Raw genomic sequence first — 22,331 nt, forward strand, 5'->3', positions numbered from 1 at the left:
AATTAAAAAATATTACAAAGAAACAGCTTGTTACTCTTAAACACACGCATACAACCCATTTGCACTTCATCCCAATCACACACTTGCATGTTTGTAAGGGAGGGTAGCAGGGAGCGCAGGTTCGCCACTCTCGCTGTCACCCCCGGCATGACGCCATGAGACTGATGTTGGTGGCAGACAAAAGCCCCTCTCTTCACCAATAGTGAAAGTAGATCAGGCCTCTGTGGCTGCAGGGGATGGAGTAAAGCACTGGAGTACCGAGAGGGAGGGAGGGAGAAATGGCACAGAGAGGGAAAAAGAGAAAGTGAGAAGAAGAGGGAGAAAGACAGCAAATACAGAGTGGACAGAGGAGAGGAAAATAACATGTAGAGTGACAAAGCAAAACAGTACAGAGATGACACCAGGGTCACCCATGAAGAGAACAGTCTAACAACATAGCAATTACACCAATTTTCATATTGTGGCTTCATACAAAGTCTGTACATGAGAGAGCACATTTCCAGTACACATTAGGGGGAATTATTTTGGGTTTTAGACAGAAATGTTGTGTGAGAGCCCATTATTACAGTAAATGGGTCGGGATGGTGAGTGCTGGTTAAAAAACAACAACACAGCCTCATACAAATGGGTAAAGCCTCTAATGGCTAGAAAACAAAGCGGAATATTCCAGAGGAAGCATATGAGTGACGGATAGATTCAGTCTCTGCTCTCTGCACTCTGTCTGTGAGTTCTCTTTTAGGAATACATAAGTGTTTTTTCTCAAGAATGTATTGACTTAAACAGCAATCGCTAGGCTCAAGTGTTTTCACGGCAAAGACCTTGCTTGTGTGTGTCGGGGTGTGCATTCATGTGTTTGCATGCGTGGCATTCAGAAACAATTACGGCCTTGTGTGGCTCAGACGGCAACAACAGGCAGGTGGGTGGAATATGAATTCACCTCAGACGAGGCCTCTCCCACTGTCGAGCTTCAAAGACTTTAGTTTATTGTTTCACTTTGGGATACAAGCACAGACTTTAAAGTGAACTGAATATTTCATGTCGTCAAAATGTCCTTAACAATGGCAATGACAAGAAAAGTTTAGCAGAAAGTATCCATCTAATAAAAGACCACAAAATGATGCAACTACTTCAATTTCAAACATAAACGCAGAAGTGACACGAAGGTTAGGTTTGATATCTCTCACTTTATTATATTTTAATCGAATTTGAAAGCTTCCTAATATTTGCCTTTGCTTGGATATTTCCCTTTTATTTCTTTACACAAAATCTGATTATGATACTCTGATAGTTCAACACATGTATGCACAATTTAAAATATATTCACTGTCAAAAAAGTCTTGTTCTATAGATTAAATTGGACGAATGGTTCCTGACAATTACAACAAGTTTCATCCCTTACAATTAAGCCACCCAGCATTTTGTTAGTTGAACAATTTCACTATCGGATAGCAGAAGGATTTTCTGTAGTTACTCTTTAGAGCTGTGATACAGAGATAGGAGCGTAAAAATAAATAAGGCTATATTGAGATAAACGTTGTGATACTGAGACAAAATTATGATGGATTTCAGCAATACATCGTCAATAAAAACTGCTATTCAACTACTCATGAATATTTATTGGCCATCAACTACTCATGAATATTATATTTATTTATTTATACCATCAATAGTATAAAAAACCAGATATGATTTTCTCCAAATCCTGAGACTATATTGGGTTGGCAATGCGAATCCCCAGTTTTCAACAACAGTTTTATTTTTCAGAAAGCTCCAAAACATATCTGAATAAACACTTAATAATGCCTTATGAAATCTAGCTTTAAATTAGTTAAGAATAAGCAGGCTAAAATGCTTATTTGAGTGTTTTCTATTTAGCCTAGGATAGGCTACTAACAAGATAGCCTTTTTAATAGTGCAGTTGTTATGTTAACATGCTAATGCTAAAGTTTAGTAACACACCCAGTTCTGTCCGTTTTTTACAGCTCTATGATAAGAGTATATTAGCGTGTTGTAAACATGTTAGCATGCTATGGAATAATTAATTTCAAAGTAAAGCTGACAAGAACTAGTTCTTAGGTAGTTTGAATTCAGCTCGAGAGTGGTGGGCTGCTATACTGAGAAGGATTAGGTACATTTAATATATTAAAGTGCTATTGCAGCAAAAATGAAGGCAATCAATATAACACAACCTAGCTTTGATTCACTTTCAATCCTGAGACTAAATTGGGTTGATAATGGTGTTTACCAATTTTAAACCTGTGAAAAGCGTTTTACGTTAAAATCCAATGTTGTACAACTTTCTTCTTTTTTTTTTAGAATGCTCAAATACATTTCTTAATTAACACTTCATAATGCCATATGACATCAACACTTAACAACTGTCACATTAGCATGCCAATGCTTGGCATGTTGGTTAATCTAGATTATTTGAACTGCATATCATGTCAAATCTGCTAAAATGCTTATCATTTAGTGTTTTCTGTTAGTTTTGAGGTAACCTTTATCCTATCGAGGTCAGGAATTTCGAACCCCACCAATTCCAATAAAAACCTCTAAACTTAGAGATAACCAAATATAAATATATTAAAGTGCTAAAAAACAGGTCATGAATACACCAGTATCAAAAACCTGCACAAGTGTTCTCTCAATCCTGGTTTGACATATTTTCATGCAATACATTTTGAGTTGTCACAGTGGGAAAAGCAGGTGAATGAATTCTGAATTTAGTCATTAGGCTGTTTTTAGGCGTTTCCTGTTTCTGCCGGAGAGAGGGGAGTTTGTCCCAAAGCTTGCCGCTGTATTTACTCCCTCCATCTGACAGGAGGGAGCCTCATTAGGCGCTTTCACACCGGAGTACTTTTCCCAGTATAGTTCCGATATAGTTCCGAAAATTTGCGTTCACACCAAAAAAATCCGGAACTAGAATTTAGTTCATGAGAACCTTTCCACCCCCTTTTCAGTCCCTGCTAGAGAGCAGGTACTTTCATGAGAGAAAAAGGTTCCCATTTCTGATTGGCTGGGCGGATTGCAAACCACGGCCCGTAAAACTCCCAAAACGTTTGGCAGTATACGCCGTGAAGTGGTTTGCGGCCTGCCAGTAAACCCAAAGCAGAAGAAGAAGAAGTGACGTCAGCGACTTCATTTGCCTAATCCTCCCTCAGGGACTTATTCCGGTGTGAACGCGATCTGCTCTTTAGTTCATCAGAACTAAAGAGTTCTGATGAACTAAGTTCGGCAAAGTACTTGGTGTGAAAGCGCCTATTGAGCTGCGAGTGTCACTCCACGTAGTTCACTCTGTCACGGAGGGGGAGTGTGTAGGGGTAGGGTGTAGGGCGTGGTTTGGGATTGGGCCTCAGTGTCCTGATGTTGTTCATGCTGTCTCGCTGTCAGGGCATGCTGGGACATTTCTATATAACCATCCATGGTTAATGTTTCTGATAACACTTGCTCTTTTCCTTTGACAAATACAAATGTCTGATCAGATAAGAGCCTTAATGAAACTTTTTTTGGACCATGTTGGAAAACTAATTGAGAGGATGTGTAATGATTAAATATTTCAAACTCAAAGTACGTAAGTGCAAACAAATTGAGTTTCAAAGACTATGAAATATTTTACAAACACTGCTCACATAATGATATAAAACAAACATGTTGATAGTTTGACCTTAAAACCCAAATGTGAATGAATAAACCATGCAAAAACAATGTTTTATTATTACTTGAATTGTACAGAGAATATAAATATATATATATATATATATATATATATATATATATATATATATATATATATATATATATCTATATATATATATATATATATATATATATATATATATATATATATATATATATATATATATATAGACAATTCTGGTAGCTACAGTACAGGTACAGGTTTGTCATTTCAATGTATTTTAAAGGTTGCCTGTAATTGCTGGTGGCGACTAATTTAATTTGGGCCAAGCTGTTCATATGATTGTTATGGTTAAAAATACCATATTTGTATTGTTTGGGCAACAGCTTTTCAACCAGATGTCGACCAAAGAGGAAAGATCATTTGAAAAAAAACTATTCATTAAAATCAAGATACTTTGTACTAACAAACCAACATACAGTAACGAGTGGACTAATATTGTTACATTTCAGGCTTCACAATAATATGTCCCATCCTGCTTTGGACTTTATAAGCTAAATGTTTTAAAACACTGGTTTCAAAGGTGGGGTTCCCGCCAAGGATTCACAGTGGGTTGCGAGGGCTTTGGTAAGACAAATTATATTTGGTCTATCCAAGGATTTATTTAAATTCTGTAAAGCAAACTTAATGAAACTCTTGTGTATATAAGTTTGGAGTATTATTTATGTATATTAATGGAATAATGGCACGGTGAAGATCACAATCCGCTATTTTCACAAAGCCTCGTCCGAGTCCAAGTATGCAATAAAAAAAACTGAGATAAAAGTACAAACAAGTAACAAGGACAAACAAAACACATAATTTGTCTTAAAAGCAGCCTATTATGTATGTATGATTGTTAGAGCATTATAAAATATGTCACACATTTTAAACATAACAGTAAAAGTAATCTCTGCAAAAGAGTGGTGCGTTAATGAGTCCTAAAATCCGGAAATGACTTTACCCCTTCTTGTTCCTTCGTCTCGAAGTCAATGGTTTTTTCAACAGGTTTGTAGTAAGATGCCTGAAATAAGATCTGTGATAAACACAAGCTTACAGGACTTTTACACTTTGTTCTACGCCATAAAATATGTCCGTAATTACCCCTCTTATGAATGTCTGAAGCTTCCACGTGTTGTAGAAACAGCAGTTGCTAATAAGTGACAAAATAATCTGCTAAAGGTCATCATTCCGACACAAGTCCACCTTTAGCTGAGCGGTGGAGATGCGCAGCTATGGAACCGTACCATAAACATGAACAGCCCACAAAGTTTATTTTTTGTAATAATCCGAAATCCAATGGGGTAATCTCACTACTTTTTGTTGAGGGAACCCTTGCGATGCTAGATATATCTTATTTTAATACTAAAACCTCCCTGCAGTTTATATACAATTTATCATTTTTTTTAAAGACAGTTATCTTATTGATTGAGTATAATTTGAAATATCCATAACATGTCACTTAGTCAGATGTCATCAGTTTACTACATGATAGCAAAGGGGTCCTTCAAGGGAAATGGTTGGGAAATAAATCCTTCTGCATGACTGCGTTCATCAGAAAAACAACTTTTCAGATTTCTATCACATCAGCTAATGGATCACTTTAAGACTGTAATTCAGCTAAGAGTTGTTGTCATCTGAACAGATGTACTGCATTTTCAATGACTACAAATCAGGGGAGATATTACCCCTCGAGACTAAAGGAATCAACATTGCAGCTTATTTATGTAAAATAAAATAATACATTCAAAAAGGTAATACATTATTTTGTTGGAACTTTGAACAGAGTCTAACACAAAATGCTGCATCAACCAGCTAACAGCAATGTTCTGGAGTTCCTGATGAAACAGGTCAAGAGTGATGAAGGCACATGCTTACACACCTGCAGCAATACCACCTGGTGCAAGAATTACATAAAGATATCAACACATCCTTTAACTTCACATTGCGGAGGGGCAAAGCAGGGAAATTGGTCTTAAAATGTCCCTATGTCCAGCAGCTTTTTAAGGACACACTGCATGCCAAATGAATCACAGTGAATCAGACATGCTTTGCTGGCCGCAACAGTGCGCTCACAGCGGTGGTAGCGCAATCGAGGACAAGCTAACAGATGATGGTTCTGTTCGAGGTGGTGGTGTAGGGGGTTGGCGGCGGGAGGGGTGGAAGTTGGTGGTGCTTAGAGGGGGGGACAACATCTGTCAGCCCTGAGGCACAGTCTCCAAATGGCTATGCAATGAGCAGAGAGGGAAGCGGCCCGGGAGCCCGTGAGAAGACACAGCGGCAGAGGAGGAGAGACAGGCCGATAGACACAAATACAGATGGACAGAGAGATGGGGGGGGGAGACGGAGACGGGATGACAGAGTGTGAGACACGGAGATGGAAGAGGGAACAGGGGTTGTAAAGAAGATGGGATGGGTAACTCTAGGTGAGCAGTGGGATTCCATCGTTATTCTTTTACGCCTTTACGGGACATTACCCACTTTCTCAGCAGGACTGAAAGCTAAACAATTCAATGCACCTGCCAGGATAAGGGACCTGGTTTCCCCCTCTTAAAGCATTGCTAACATAAAGTATAAATACATCCACACAATGGCATATGCTGGTATGTGATTTATTTATGGCCACTGTAAATAATTCATTATTTCCATAGCTCAAAGCGGATCAAGATGTCTAAAGTGGGAAGCTGCCGGTTAATTATCTAAATGTTTGTCTTGTTTTTGTTCATTCACGAGTAAAGGATCTATAAATCTGCATTACTCATACACGCCTTCAAACTTATGTACAGCCATAAGGGGCAGCTGTAGCTGAGATGGAGACCCAATTATCCTGGAAGACGGAAACTGACATGTTACTGTTTGTCAGGTCTGGCAGGGCTTTGCGTTAGCTAAAATGTCAGGCAGCATTCAATTAGCCGTGGGCTTAAATGCCTCCGATCAAGAGACAGTAGTTGAGTTTAATAAGTCGGATCAAACAGTTGAAAGCACCTGGTCGATGCAGCAGGGAGAAGAGAAGTCATAATTATGAAAATGTGTATCAACTATCTTTACTTTCATGTCCTTCACTTGGAGTAGCATCGATGGACTTTGATAGGTAGCATTTGTCATGAATATTAATGGGGAGATTAGATTTGATACGTGCTGTCAATGCCGAAACTTTACATGGATACACATGGATACCCTCGCAATTAACTCTTAAGTTATACTACCAGTCTACCCTTATGACTGTTAGCATTAGCTACGTTTAAACCATTGTATCTAGTGGCAGCTGACAGTAGATACAGGTATATGTGGTATTAAACTAATACATCAGTGACATAAACAAAAACATCATACAATGAGGTCTTCACCAGTGTATTTGACATCAGAAGGTATTAACTGCACACGTCCTGAGTCCTAAATTGCACTTACTTTTACTGAGTCTCACCTTAAAGTGCATATATATTTTTCCTGATAGAACTGTCTCATCAGCATTGCTGCACACTTCCAACAGATGTACTCAGGACTGCAAAGAATAATCAGATCTGAGGATGTCATCTATAGGTGTCCTATCAGCTGAAGGACATTGTTTATCACTTCTCTCTTATCACTTCAAGGGTTTCCAGTATAGTTTGATTGTCTGCACACAAAGCTGCTGCAGATATGTCGTTGACTATGCAGGTGCCCAAGTACATGTATTTGGGCTACAATTACACGCATTTCAATAAAGAGGGAATCATTTGCTTCCGGTTTTGGGCATTCTGGCTACGCATCACTCTATTCACCAATGGGTAATGTTTAAATGGATTTTAGGAACTTCCACTCGATTCTATTGGCTCTAACGGTTAAAAAGAGGTGTCAATCATCAAAATCGACCGATGGGTTCCAGAGATATGGAAAATGCACCCAAATGACCCCAGAAGTGTTTTTTTTTTTTCTAAATCTCTCTAAAAAGGTCAAATGTCACTTGTTTCAAATCAATCTTGATACAGGGTACTTATTATATGTTATAGTTTGGATTCCTAAAGCTTTTAGTCTACTATCCCATCATTCAAGGGTGGTTTTCACTATAAGTAATGTTTTTTAAAGAAGTGAAGTTATAGTCATTTGTTCTGGGAATGTCATTTTCGAGCCTGAGACCTGAAAAACAGGCTCAGGGCTTAACAGGTTAACTAAAGGATTGGATGCCCATAATCAACTTATCAGAAGCATTTAAAAGAGTGAAACATGGTATTGAGAATTAATAAAAGTAGTCTCGCTGATTGAACCCACGCAGAGCTTTATCAGGGCTTCGATGTCTACAAAAAAAACTTGCAAATAACGCAACACCTGTGATTGGGCAGCATTTCTCCCATTTTTTTTTAAGGCACAGTAATGTAATTTTAGGCAAAGCCTCTGCAAACGTAATGTTTATTAGAATCACTGCTCTCCATCCCATTTTATAAAAAAAATGTTTCACACACCAATTGCATCGTAATCTTCTCCTATTAAGAGACAAAACAAATGTTCCTACCTTCACTCCAAATCACAAAGAAATAATAAAATACAAATAACTGTTTGGAATAATGGTTTTGATCGAGTACACACAGTTTGGCATTGCTGTGGTTTCTTGGTGAACTTATTTTGAGTTTTCTCTGGGTTCTTGGCGAATGGGTTGGCAGTGACACCGGCAGATGTTGAGACCTTTAGCCGCTGCTGCTCACTGACATTTATCAACCTCCTGTGAGTACTTAACTCTCTCCTGGCTAGACCTGCTCACCTTTTACTGCCCTTTAGCTTCAATTGCGAGACTCAAAACCAGTGGATTCAGGTTACAACTTCAACAAACTCGTTGACGATGAGCGGTAATTGCATCGCCGCCAGTTCATAATTGCAATAGTGGACAAAGTATTTACAGCTTTTACTGAAGTAATTTAATAACACCAAAGTGTAGAAATAATAACACTTTTCACATGTACCATTAGCTAGTGCATGCATACCATTAGAACGTCAACTCACCATAAAACACTTACTAATGTCCTATTCAGCATAACCATAATTAACAACATCTAGGCCATCGGTCCTTACCCCAAGTGAAGGAGTTCAAGTATCTCTCCGTCTTGTTCAAGAATCAGGGTACAATGGAGCATAAGGTGGGCAGCGGGAGGGAGACTGCAATCACTGTGATGAAATGAGAACTGAGCCCGAAGGCAAATCTACCGGTCCATCTTCACTCCTAATCTCATAACAGGTTTTTCTCTGGAGGGTGGCTAGCATCTCCCTAGGGATGAGGTGAGAAGTTCCACCATTCCTTAGGGACTCGGAGTACAGTTGCTGCTACATTGCTAACCCATTTGAGGTGGTTCTTGTATGCTTCAACAGGAGTTCTAAAACGAACAGTTGCTGACAAACATGAAGAAAGTGCTACTCAGATTATAGGATAACTGGCCCTGACCCTCCACGTTTTCATTCAGCTGGCAAATACATATTTTAAATACAAGACAGCACTGACTCGTGCTCATTCTATCAATCCCAGTTCAAAACTGTAACCTCAGTCAAATTAATCAAATTAGCTAAAAACCAGTTTATTAACTTGTATTAAATAATTGCCAACTAAGTAGTTCTCATGGAGAAGCGAGAAAATTGACCTCCCAAGAGAGATTAAATCTCAACAATTTTCTTTGTTCCACTTTTTATAGCCTTTTCCAATCTGAACACTCTTAAAGTCTAACAACATAAACAAATCAATGTATTGCACGGTGGGAAATCAGGCATAGATTTATGGAGAGGAGTCACAATCCAATTACTGTGTGACTGTGTGAGATGGTAGGTATGAGGCTAATTTCATTTTCATTAATATTCTATCTTGGACTATTTACGGTACTGCATTGGCGGAATGAACTCAAGTATTCCTTACACATATCTTAACTATCCTCCAGCTGGCACGTATACGCTTCATTAACCTTTGTCATTTTCAACCTTTTTGGCCTCATAATTTAAAGTTTCACACACACACACACACACACACACACACACACACACACACACACACGCACAGTTTCACTGGCTTAAATGTTATTTTACTACTTTAATTGTGCAAGTGTGGATTCTTTACTTATTCAGTGCTGATGAGAAAAGTGTTATTGATAGGACTGCTATATTTCTAGGAAGCACTTAGATGACTGATTTTAACCACATTGTTTTTCAGAATGCTTTCCGTTATTTTTTATATTCCTAAATCCAAAAACAGGACATTTGATACCAAAAGTTATACTCAGGCCATTTTTGATTTTGCTTTGGGAGGAAACTAAAACTGAAAAAAAAAAAAAAAACAGTTACAAAACATGATTAACAAATTACATTTAAACTTAAATAGCTTCCGCACCATATTTTCCTGGAACTGAACAACATTATGCTACAGGAATCCTTTCCATATTGTAGCATCTGATCTTGAAAAGGTTTAATAAAATGTATATACATAGAAAAAGCATACTTTTTGCTTCAGAATGTAGCAATGTCCATATTTAGTCACCATGGTGTATGAATCTTTATATTTCATTGTATTTTAGTGTATACACATTTCTGTAAGCAGGCCAAATAATATCATACTGTGCGTCTGTAACCCACTAGTGACCAACACAAACATCAGTACATTTTAAGTTGTCTACTATTCCAGCTGAGTTGCAGTTCCAGGGAGTGAGCACAACGTTAATTGGGATTTGTAGTTCAGACAGCGTTTGAGTGCATTTGATTGGATTGGTCAGCATGGGGCTCACGCATGTGGCATTATATCTGCCTTTTGTGATTGATGAACTGCTGTTTGTAGTAAGTGCCATTACCCAAGTGAGTGCTGACAAATGACTCACTAGCATGAGAGAGCAGAAACACTTTGCTGTATGCTGCCATACTGAGCAGGATATTGACTGTGAGAGGAGTGTGTATTCTTTTTCTCACGGCTGTCTGATGATATAATAGGCTCACAGAGGTTGTCATGCCAAAGGCCATCTCTAGAGCGCATGTAAGCCTCTGTGTAGCGACTGAACTCCAGTACTAGCTCTTGTAGTGGCCTGTAATTGCTACATGTATTGCACTGACTGGACACCACTAGACATCAGTAGGAACCATTGGTCTAAAGGCCTTGACACACCAAGCCGATTTCGGCCGTTGATAGATCTCTGGCCGCCGATGAGCGTCCTATCGCCTTACTCAGATTGGTGTGTCCCGCACCGTCGTGTCTTTTCGGCCGTGCCGACACCTTCCGCTGCCGATTGACCATGTTGAATCTGCAGCGGAGGCTGTCAGAAAAATAAATCACTCTGATTGGCTGTTCAGCTTAGCGAATCAGTGCATGAGAAGTGAAACGGAAGTGAGGTACGCAAACAAACGATTAGGCACACACAGACGGCTATTACTTTTCATTTTCATCTCACCTGGACGCAAGAATTATACGATTATAAGTCGCTATGTGAAACAGTCTGTGAAACAGTCTGTGGTGGACGAGAGTGAAAATGGAACGCACACGCTATTTGTTGTTTGTATATATCACGCAGTCTGTCTTCCGGTTGCCTCTTTTGAATGACGAATACACACTACCGCCGCCTGCTGGTAAGGAGAGTTATCGCCACTCCCGCATGCGCAGTGCGTACGTGCTACTTGGCCGTCGGCTGAAGTCTTTGCGGTGTGTTCCAGTGCGACTTTTTGGCCAAGACGCAGGCAGTGGCGGCGCCAGGGTGTGGCTGGGGTAGGCTACAGCCCTACCAAGAAATGGCTTAGCCCCACCTTAGCCCCACCATGAAAAATGATGTTAAAGTAAGCAAAATAAAGTCCGCCAACTCGCGCGGAGTAAATTGCACAGACAGCAGTTAGTAAGATTGATTTCAGTAGCCACTTGTCTGGAAATACCGAAGACTAGAAACGATTTTAATAGAAATCAACACGTAATGAAATAAGACCCCACGGTTTGATGATTGATAGGTGTGTGGGCTGTCTTTCATTTTGACACACAAAACAATGGGGGCTATCCACCCTTATCCACAATGTAAAGTAATTCACACAGCCTCTTCCCTCTTCTCTCTGTGAGGAGCAGCAGGTTCAGCTTTTAGAACAAAGTAACAAAAAACTAAAATGGCATTCATTTTTAAATGTGTAGTAATAGATTTATTTATTTTTCTTCTCAAGAGAGTACCAGAATTTGTATTTTATGTTAGTATTTCAAAAGATCTCCTGGGGGAGAATCCCCCCAGACCCCCCTGCAGGGGTTGGGTTTTCAGTCAACTCTTTCACCTGTGGGGAAATTGCAGGATTGGCTCCAGGTCGCCCTTTTTATTTACTACAAGACAAATGTGCCTTTTTATTTCATACAGTTCAATTTGGATTGAGACAGGGAAATAATCTAAACCTCACGCGTGGCGTTTCACTGTCAAGGGGGGCGATATAGCGTGTATGTAATTACATTGCAAATACTGACTTGAGCCCCACCACTGTATGGGTTAGCCCTACCATAGATTACACAACAAAAATACTCTGGAGCCGCCACTGGACGCAGGAGACGTGAGGCGACACATCAGTCGGGTCCGTCGGGACGTGTTCTTTGGTGTCAGTTTGGTGTGTCAGGGCCTTAAATACGCTGACACACCATGATACATGTTCTGCACTCATTTGCTCTAGGTGTGGCAAAAAATGGAGGGAAGAAATGTTGTCGAACCATGCGTCCGTTTTTTGAAGTTGCACAGGAGTGAAAGATAGTGGAAAGGTTCACCACTGTAGGAACGAATAATACTTCCATACGAGCATATGCCTTGTGTAGTGCACATTATACAGAGGGAGATCACAGCGGCTCTCTAATGGCGCATTTCCATTGCAGCGCGTAGCTCGCTTTAAGCGTGCCGTGTCGTGCCGTCCCCTTTTTGGGTTGTGCTTCCACTAGGCCTCGTTCCGGCGCGGCACGGCGCGGGGCCACTTTTTCCCCTCTTTTCTGGCCCTAGAAAATTGTGGTTCTATCGGGGCCAACAAACAGGGCTGAGTCGGGCTGAGTATGCTAAACTAGAGAGAGGAGCGCTGGCAAGAGGGCTAGAACTACAACAAGATGGACATATTTGACCGTGATTTAATTGTAATACACGTTTCAAAATGATGCCGAAGTAACAACATACTGATACCGGTTAGTAAAAACCATGAATTAATGCTTTGTCAAGTCTGCAGACAGACGGCAGGCGAAAAACCTTTTAAAATTCGTGTTTTTCTAGATGGAGATTGGCTAAGCTAACGCAGTATATGCTCCGACCGTCCACACTCACAACAACGGCCTATACAGACATAAATAAAGCAGCGACTGTATTCACCATGACACAGGCAGTCTGTGGTTTGTACTTGTTTAACTTTTGTCGAGTTTCTGAACATATATAAGGAGCTGTGAGCTCTGAGTGCTCACAGCTAACGGCTGTGTTGTTTTTCTGGGGTTCTCATTGAAGATGACGTCACGGCTCCGCCTACACTGCGTTACTATAGTAACTACCCCAGTTCCTAAACTGTAATGGAAGCGCAGCATGAAGTGAGTCGGCCCTGTTAAGGCCCAACGCGGCCAAGCCGTACCGAGTGTGGCCGAGGCCGACCGTGTAGTGGAAATGCGCCATAACAAACTCATTCTTTTGTTATTGTTTTGATTTAAGGCCCCCTGGGGCAGAAAATGACATGTTTTGAGTTTAAATCTGATTGCCTTGAGGTTTAAATTAACTTTCATGAACTGAAAACAAACTCCAAAATCTGACTATTAGCAAACTAGACAATGCCATAGTAGAACTCCAATCACAAGGTGGCCACGCTCTAAAGCGTACTCTTTGTCGTTCATTTGACTCTAAATTGGACCATAATGTACAAAATGACCATCATGCCATTTAAGAAGACTCTTAGCTAGCTATTGAGACCATAAACTTATCAGGAAAAAGTTTACTGAGGTATAAAATCTAGTGAGTAACGGAGCTTACACACGGCGGCATGCGTTGAAGCTTCAACGCTTCTGCCCATTCACTTTGAATGGGGTGACGTCACGCTTCGCCGAACTGCATTGTGGGAGCAAAGCGTAGCTTTTGCTCGCGTTGCTCGCCTCAAAAGTAGAGCAATGTTCTACTTTTGAAGCTTCGACGGAAGCGTCAGCCAATCGAATCATATGCCAGTACAAGCTCTAGCCAATCAAACCGCTGCTTGTGTGTCCGGGGCGGGAGATTCATGTGATTGGTTGTTGGTCGAGCGTCAGACATGCCCGTCGGCAAGCATCAACGCACGCCGCCGTGTGTAAGCTCAATTTAGGCAAGTAAGGCAATTTAGTCATTGACTTCTATACAATCCAACTACTTGTTGCCCCTGCTGGCCATTTGAAAGAGTGCAAGTTGAAGGCACTTATGATTGACATCACTTTTCAGACAGGGAGATGATCACCTGATGTTAATATAGGGCAGCCTGTGTGTGCAAAATACTCCTTTCTCTTGTCTTGATTATGGTGGCAAAACAGTCACAGAATCATTTAAATAGAGAATGTAGTGAGATAATAACCCTGAAATATTAAAAGTGGGGGGTTGGGCCGAACAACGCCACTGGCTGTGGAAATTACACCCCTGGAGTGTGACTAACAATAAAAGATGCTGACCGGGCCTTTGTCTGATTGCTAAACATCTATATGTTGCACCTTAGTCATCATGCATTTTTAATGGGGTTACACCGTGGGGGAATGTTGGTTATAGACTTTACTCAGGAGCACATTTCCACAAGCGTCTCTGCTACTGTACACTCTCCTATTGACACGGTCCACTGATTCAATTATGTCCGCATCGGATATTACCTGGAGATTTCTATTTGATTTTGTGATTTTTCTTCCGTAGACCGTGTGAGAATTGCACGAGAATTTGGCAAATATGTGGGACCTCTAACAAAAGAAAGAAGCTCATGGGAAATTAGTGCTTGCTAGGCCTGATTGAGCATTGGCAGAGAGAGAATGGAGAGAGACAAACAGCAGAAATGTAAATGATGAGGCCCACACAGAATAAAAAACGCACACACACATTTGCTACATGATTTACCACACTGATTATATCATCAAGCCTAACAGAAACAACGTATTATTTTATCTATGGCATTATCAGTTGAAGTCTTACTGTCAATGACATGTTACCCAGATGCTTATAAGCTGCCTCAGTTGCAATAATACGCTTTACATTACAAATATAATCAGTCTCTCTGTATTTTTCACGACTGACTTTGCTTTGGTTAAAGAGCACATATTGTGCTCATTTTCAGGTTCAATATTGTATTTAGTGCCTCTACTGTGACATGTTTCCATGCTTTAATGTTCAAAAAGGGTTTTATTTTCCTCATACTGCCTGTTGTGTTGTGATTGGTCAACCGCTTAGAGATGTCCTGCCCCTAAGCCTATCATGAACAATGTGTTGGAACGCCAGCCAATAGAAGCGAGTGTTACACAGTGATGCAATTATGTTACAGAAGTAAACAAACGAGCCCAATGGAGGCGTTTCAAGCAGGGGGGGGGGGGGGGGGGGGGGGGGGGGGGGGGTAGGTGTGTGTGGGAGAGAAACTCCCTAGGAAGGAACTTTGGGATTTTAGCCTTAGCATGCACTAAACCCAATGTAACACACTGCTTGATTGGGAAAAGAAGAAAAAAAGAATAAAAGCGCCTCTTTGTTACTGAAAACTAATCTGTCCTTCTTCTTCTCTTCAGATCATGCTGCTGACTGATCCCGAGGTGGAGAGCAGTCTGCTGATCAGCTCTGATGAAGGAGCGACCTACCAGAAGTACCGCCTCAACTTCTACATCCTCAGCCTGCTCTTCCACCCCGAGCAGGAGGACTGGATCCTGGCTTACAGCCACGACCAAAAGGTTAGAGAGGTGTATTATGTAAAACAACAGAACAATGTAGCCTAAGAAAAGAAGAAACCAAGATATTTAGCTTTAGTGTCCTCTTCTCAGATATTTTATTTATAAGAAAACCTGCCTTTCATTAAACAAATCAGGCAGTAGGCGTATAGTTTCACACTTAAAGTATTAGCCTACAGAACAGTAATCCTGCTAGTAATCCCCAATTCGGAAAAATAACAGCGATCTGATTTTTATCGTTTTTTGTAACTGTGGGGGAATACAGTTACGTTTTTTTCTATCCTGATTACGTAATCCCGTTAGATGTAAATGTTACATGTCCATTTCTCCCAAAGCCTGCTGAAAGGGATCATAAGGAGCTGAGTGTTGATTCAGATGAGAAGAGATCCTGTTACACAAGAGAGTGACTCAAAGCACACAGTCAGTTCATGAAGTCCATTTTGGAGAGAGTTGGAAACACATGGATTGTATAATTCATGTTGGAAAAAAAAAAAACTGATACAGACTTTCACCTGGTATATAACAAAAAAAAGAAAAAGAACAACACACTTTTGACTTCTTAAGTCTACATTTTTGTATTTTTTACTTTTACAAGAAAACGTTTGGAATGACTCCTCTTTGACTTAAAATCTAGTTATTGACTTAACATTTAAACTTGATGATTGGTTCGTCATTTTGAATTTCTGACCGAAAAGATTTCCGCAGCATTTAAGAGGTAAAAAATCTCTGCGCTGGTGTTGCAGATGTGTTTCTTTGGAATGAGTGTTCCCGCTGACTAGAAGAAAACACAACCCTTGGAGTTGCACATCGCTCGAAATAGTCGCCAACCGCAGCTCCCAAAGTAAAAAAATGTTCAACTTTGACCTTGTTTACTGGTGACATTTCGACACTCGACTAATCAGATGATGTATGTTGCGGCGCGAGCTACCTGGGGACGTATCCATAGATTTAAATTAAATGGCTGTTTTCACTGCAATGCTCTGCTCCTGAACTCACGGTGAACAAAGAGTACATCGGGTAATATGTGAATGCAGCTTAACAGTGATTCATATATTATTTTATTTAGTATCATGTGCTCATCATTTAGATTTTTTTATGGGAAGAAAATGGCTGTAGAAATTAATGAATGTCTGGTCAGATAAATAATCATGTTTTTTGATCACACCACTTCTGGTCTCGTTAATGACAGTGGCGAGCCGTTACTTTTATACCTATGCCCTCTGACCCACCCCCCCTTCCCTCGAAAAAAATAAAAATAAAGAGTTATTACGTCACAACGTATACTTCAGCGGAATATCAAAACAACGGCCCGGGGTGCAAAACGCATCAATGAAAGCGACCCTCTACCACACAAAACAACACCTGTAAATAACCCAATTTGTGTTCTTTGAAATTGAAAAGGATATTGCATTGTGTTTGTTACTTTCGTTGCAGTTGTTTATATGTCTTAAGTGTAATTTGGCTTGGCTTCCTATTTTGTATGGACATGCTTATTGCTATGGAAACAACGTGACGGAGAAAAGCTTCACAGCGGGCGGAACTTGTCATAAAGTCCGCGATAATAAAACCCACCCATTTGGAGGGAAGATATGATTGGTCAATTGTACTGTCATTTGACATTCCTCTCTCGTTCAGTTACTATAGCGGGCCCTCTGTGAATTTACAGCAGGACCACCAATCAGCTCCTATCTTCACCTTGCGGAGACGGCTAAAGGAGCTTCTTTCATTTAACCCTTCACATTCCAATAGAAATTGATTAGGCAGATTCGAAGGATTTATTTATTTGGAAATGTTATTTCAAATACAATTAAATCAAGTTATTTTGGTAAAACTAATGGAAAATCTTTTTTTTTTTTAAATCTTTAAAAAACATATAGGCTATTAAATGTTTATAAATATTATTTTGTAGAATATCTTAGGCCCTGACGGCTCGCCACTGGTTAATGAGGTCAATCTTAAACGCAGCTTTATTATTGATCAGTCAAAAGTCCTTCAAAATTAACTTACTAGGTCTTAGAGCAAATGTTTTTTTTTATTAAAAATCGAACGAGGCGAAGTGTAATAAATTCATTAATAATTGTATCTTGAAAATACTGAAGCAGAGAGAGATACTTAAAGTAAGAAAAGGGAGAGGTCATGTTTAAAAAAAACTTTGAAATAACCGTTTGCATTAATAAAATGCTTTTCTCGTAGCTCAGCCCATTTGGGTCTAATGTTTCAGCTGTGATGAATAATGAAAGCATTCTCCTTTGCTGAGGAGACGTGTGTGTGTGTGTGTGTGTGTGTGTGTGTGTGTGTGTGTGTGTGTGTGTGTGTGTGTGGTGTGTGTGTGTGTGTGTGTGTGTGTGTGTGTGTGTGTGTGTGTGTGTGTGTGTGTGTGTGTGTGTGTGTGTGTGTGGTGTGTGGTGTGTGTGTGTGTGTGTGTGTGTGTGTGTGTGTGTGTGTGTGTGTGTGTGTGTGTGTGTGTGTGTGTGTGTGTGTGTGTGTGTGTGTGTGTGTGTGTGTGTGTGCGCATGCCCGCCCCCTGCCTCTGATTTGGCTTTCCCTACTCGAAGGAACATCTAACAATCATTCCAGCGAGTATAATCCCTCTATCACACACTCCTACACTTTTGTGGTGCGATAACCCACAAACACCATCACATTTCTAAATTAACTTTCAAGTTGTGTTTCCAGCCATTTTTTACTTTAGTTTACCTGTTTTCGAATTCGGCTTCGCTTCCAACTTACTGACTATAAATGACTCAGACTCAATGCAGTGAATGAATAAATATGTTTTTAAAAAGGGGCCTGTGGCACCGGGGCCAATCACAACCTTGTTACGCCACTGGTGTGAGAAGTACCCAGAATGCTTTTCACATTTTCCTCTAATTGTTTGACAGTGGTTCTGCTAATTTCACACAGAATGTATAGAAGAATATTAGGTCATTTTGGTATTATGAATTAAGTAGAAAGCATTTTACAGACCGTGAAGCTGGAAGGTAGTAACCTTTTCTGAAGACATTAAAATAAAATGTCTATAGTTTATATTAATTAAGGAGGGTACAGAGAGAAATGGGAGTTCATGTTGTCTGTATTTTGCAATATATTTTGCAACACAGCGTTGTAAAACAAAATTAGATCAGATTAGATAAGATTGTATTTACTTTATTTATCCCAAATTGGCAAAATTGTTTTGTCACAGTAGCAGAAAGTTAACAGATATTCCACATGAGTCAAAACAAATTAATATAATAAAAAAAATACAAATAGAAAAAATTAAAGATAAACATAAACAGTAAATATATACACATCAACAGTAGAAATTATATATATTGATAGAGAATATCTAAATAATACACAATATAAAAATACTGAATAAATGTGTATACTCTATAATAGACAAAACTAATACAAAACTGAAAAATATAGATATATGATACTGTAAACATTACGCAAGTTTTTTTATAAACATTTAAAATATCCAATAAGGGAGCATGAGCACAATATGTACAATATGTGAAAATGTCCAAGCTCGTTAAAAGGGATAAACAGTTGTATCTCATTATCCTACAACAGTTATCAAAAAATACCAAACTCGTTTTTTGGTGGAGTTTGGAGTTCTTCATTTGTCGCCTGAGGAAAGAAACTGCTCTGTAGTGTGAGGGTAAGACAGTGAATACTTCTGCAAGTCTTGCCAGACAGCAGTAAGATGTACCGGTGTGACTGGGTGGTATTTGGGCTCTTTGCAGGCACCACTTCTCCCCAATATCATTGACGCTCAGTAGATGGGTACCAATCATGTTCTGTACACTTTTAATCACCTGCTGCATTTCCTTCCTGTTCTCGGCTGTGCACTTACCATCCAAGTTTGTCATATTTTCTGTCAGTTCGCCTTCTCTAGCTCCTCGGTAAAAGTTAACTTTTTTTAGGTTTTGCTAAAAAACACAGCCGTTTTTCACCAGGATGCCTAGGTGTGTTATTACTATGTCAGGTTGTCTGTGAAGGAAACTTTAAAGTCTCATAGCTGCTTCAAATCTGGTAGATGATCGTAGTGTAATACAAAACCTTAACAACAGCGAATCTTCCATGTCTGCAGTCATGGATGTTCAACATGAACAGGAGTGGGCCGAGAACACAGCCGTTTTCAATAGAGTAAAGGAAATGTGACCACCAATCTGAACTGCCTGATGTCTGTTTGGGAGGAGGTCCAAAATCCAGATAAGTGTGCCAATAAGTATCATGGGCAATATTAAATTGAATGCTGAGCTGAAATCAACAAACATCCTCATAATGGGAGCAGTTGTTATTTTCAAGATGTTTGAGGCTGAGGGTAGGGCAGTGAAGAAGGCATCCTCTGTGGGTGTGAATGGAGAACAACTGAAGGGCGTCCTTTGACAGAATTTTTGACAGATTTTGGAGCCATTTTGAAGGTTTTGGTGAAACGGGCTATGTTGTACAAACTAATCATGCTGTTTGGTCACTCCCTATATTACCCCTCTTCTGCTGAAATCCAGTTGAGTTCCGTGCTGGGGCTAGTTTGGTTCGCAGTTGGTTCAACTTGCATACAACTTAAGAACCAGTTAGTTGTTCAACCAACTAGAGCCAGAGAGGTGATTATCCCTCACAAAAACCACAATGACAGACTACGCTAGAGATGTGCTAAAGTTGCTTTTGAATGTTGCCTGGATGAATTGCAAGCACCTCTTCTCCAACTTAAAGGAGACCTATCATGCTATATTTGAATAATATATTGTAGGGCCATACCTATATAAGGTATATTTATACGTTTTCTTTTTCAAAATACCAAACAGATCATGCATTTTAGCCATGCCTCATTTCGCTCTATTTTGCTCTCCTCCACCCTGTCTTTGCATGCGCTGCAGCTGACCACGCCCCCCTGCAAAGGAGGGGGCCGAGTTACGAGCGTCATGTTACCATGCTGTTACCATGCCACGGCAACCTCTCATTCCCCTGATTGGTGGAGAGAGAGTTGGCCATATAGGCGGAGCTCCTCGTCACTGACGTCAGACTATTTTCAAATCTGTATCAGTCTGTATCAGATCCGTTGCAGCCCCGTTTTTAGAGATTTTAGGTATGGAGGAAAAGAGAGAGGGTTGTGTTTTCTGACACTTGGTGAGTTCCCTGACACACCGGGGACACATATTCATGTATAAAAGACGTACAAAGGTGCATTTTGCATGATAGGTCCCCTTTAATCTCTTCTCCAGAGTGACATGGCTAATAGTATGCTGCTATTTTTCAGCATTTTCCAACCGGTGTAGTGATTTACAGCTTGCGCTCCACTGGCGTATAGCCTACCGTCTGCTAACTACAGCTGACTGTCTCACCACCAGTAACGTCCCCTGCTGCATATTTCCTCAGAAATGTATTTTTGTCCGCTTTAAAGTAACAATTTTTGGCACAGTAAATACAGGATTGTATAATGTTACATTTCTTTTGTTATATAGAGGATATTAGCATAGCCACCAAAGCACTCTTGATCACGTAAATCGAGCCCCAGCCCCTGACTTATGCGGCTTTTTGTTCTTTGTGCTGGCCGAGCTGGTAGTTGGTGCTGGAGTTGAACCAGTTTTTGGTGTTGCCGCGTTTGAAACACATAAAAACTGTTTCGCAATCTGGCACCGGCTCCCAACTGGAACCATGAACCACCGCATTGGAAAAGGGCCTACCCACCAGCTCCCCAGCCCATGCCCTATCTGGCACACATTGTCTCCACCGAAAACGTGCTTCTCTTTCTCTATCCTTTTGGCAGTTCTGTTGCATTTGTTGATTGCGAGACCTTTGGAGGTTGGAAAGGCTGCTTGGACCCTCCGCCCCCTCACCTCCCACGCCTCCCGCTCTCTGCTCTTCCCTGTCACTTGCTTGGCTACATACTAACTCGCTGCAGGAGGATAATTAGTCAAAGTGATTTGCTGCATCCCCCCCACTCCCCCACTCTCTTTTGCCTGCATCTGCTTAGCACAGCTTGGCATGGAAGTCATGGAAATGTCAACACTCGTGCCGTTTGTTTCTCTCCTTTTAGACATGACAGTATACACACACCAGGTGAAATAGACACAACAGATTTGTAGTTTGTATCTGCCCACTTTGGAGTGAACCAATGAATCGAATATAACGGAGGAAAATATATGTGCTTCACATTATGTCAGATCATGCCTCAATCAATTTGACTGTCATTTTAATTGGTGTAGGAACATTTAAAGTCTTGAGCACATTTTTGTCCAGGAAATATCATTAACAGTCTTTTATTGTAAAAAAATATAAAGACGCAATAAGGAATTTCCAAAATAAAAGACGATTATTGAGTTGCCGTCAGTAACAGTTAGGATTTAAGGTGGAGATCCTGTTTTCATGGATGCTTTAAATGCAGGCCGCACTTTACCCTACGGGATAGAGTAAATACATGTAATTAGAAAACAAATGAATATAAACAAAGAGTTTTTCTGTGAATAAATGATTGTTTACACATCATGCATGGCTGCTCTTGCTTAAAATTAATAAAAGTCCAGCCCGAAACATTGAAATAAGTTTCATGCCAGCTGTGAGCTCCAGAGTAATCTGATGTATCATTGTGCTTTGTCAGAGAATGCAGGTTTGTTTGGAGACAAAAGGACATCAGTGAGGTTGTTGAGCAGCTAGGAGTATATGTAGGCAAAATGCTAAATGAATAATTTATTTGGGGTTAAGGAGCCGCAACAACCCTGCCGTTGACATTTGTTGGAATGCCATTATTTCCTGTTATCTCTCGACTTTTAAATAACACACAAATGGAACTCCATTCATCTCAATCACATTGAAATGGATGTTTGACAA

At 40.1% G+C, this 22,331-nt stretch overlaps 1 protein-coding gene across 1 annotated transcript in view; it reads left to right on the forward strand.

Moving 5' to 3' along the window:
* The window catches only part of LOC117483126 (VPS10 domain-containing receptor SorCS1), a 214,305-nt gene that overhangs the window by 128,584 nt on the left and 63,390 nt on the right, over window positions 1-22,331 (forward strand). Inside the window, exon 4 of the mRNA XM_034131317.1 lies at window positions 15,360-15,518. Within this exon, the coding sequence (XP_033987208.1) occupies window positions 15,360-15,518 (159 nt within the window). The remainder of the gene's footprint in view (window positions 1-15,359; window positions 15,519-22,331) is intronic.

The sequence above is a fragment of the Trematomus bernacchii genome, unplaced genomic scaffold (assembly GCF_902827165.1).
Source record: "Trematomus bernacchii unplaced genomic scaffold, fTreBer1.1, whole genome shotgun sequence".
Lineage (NCBI taxonomy): Eukaryota > Metazoa > Chordata > Actinopteri > Perciformes > Nototheniidae > Trematomus > Trematomus bernacchii.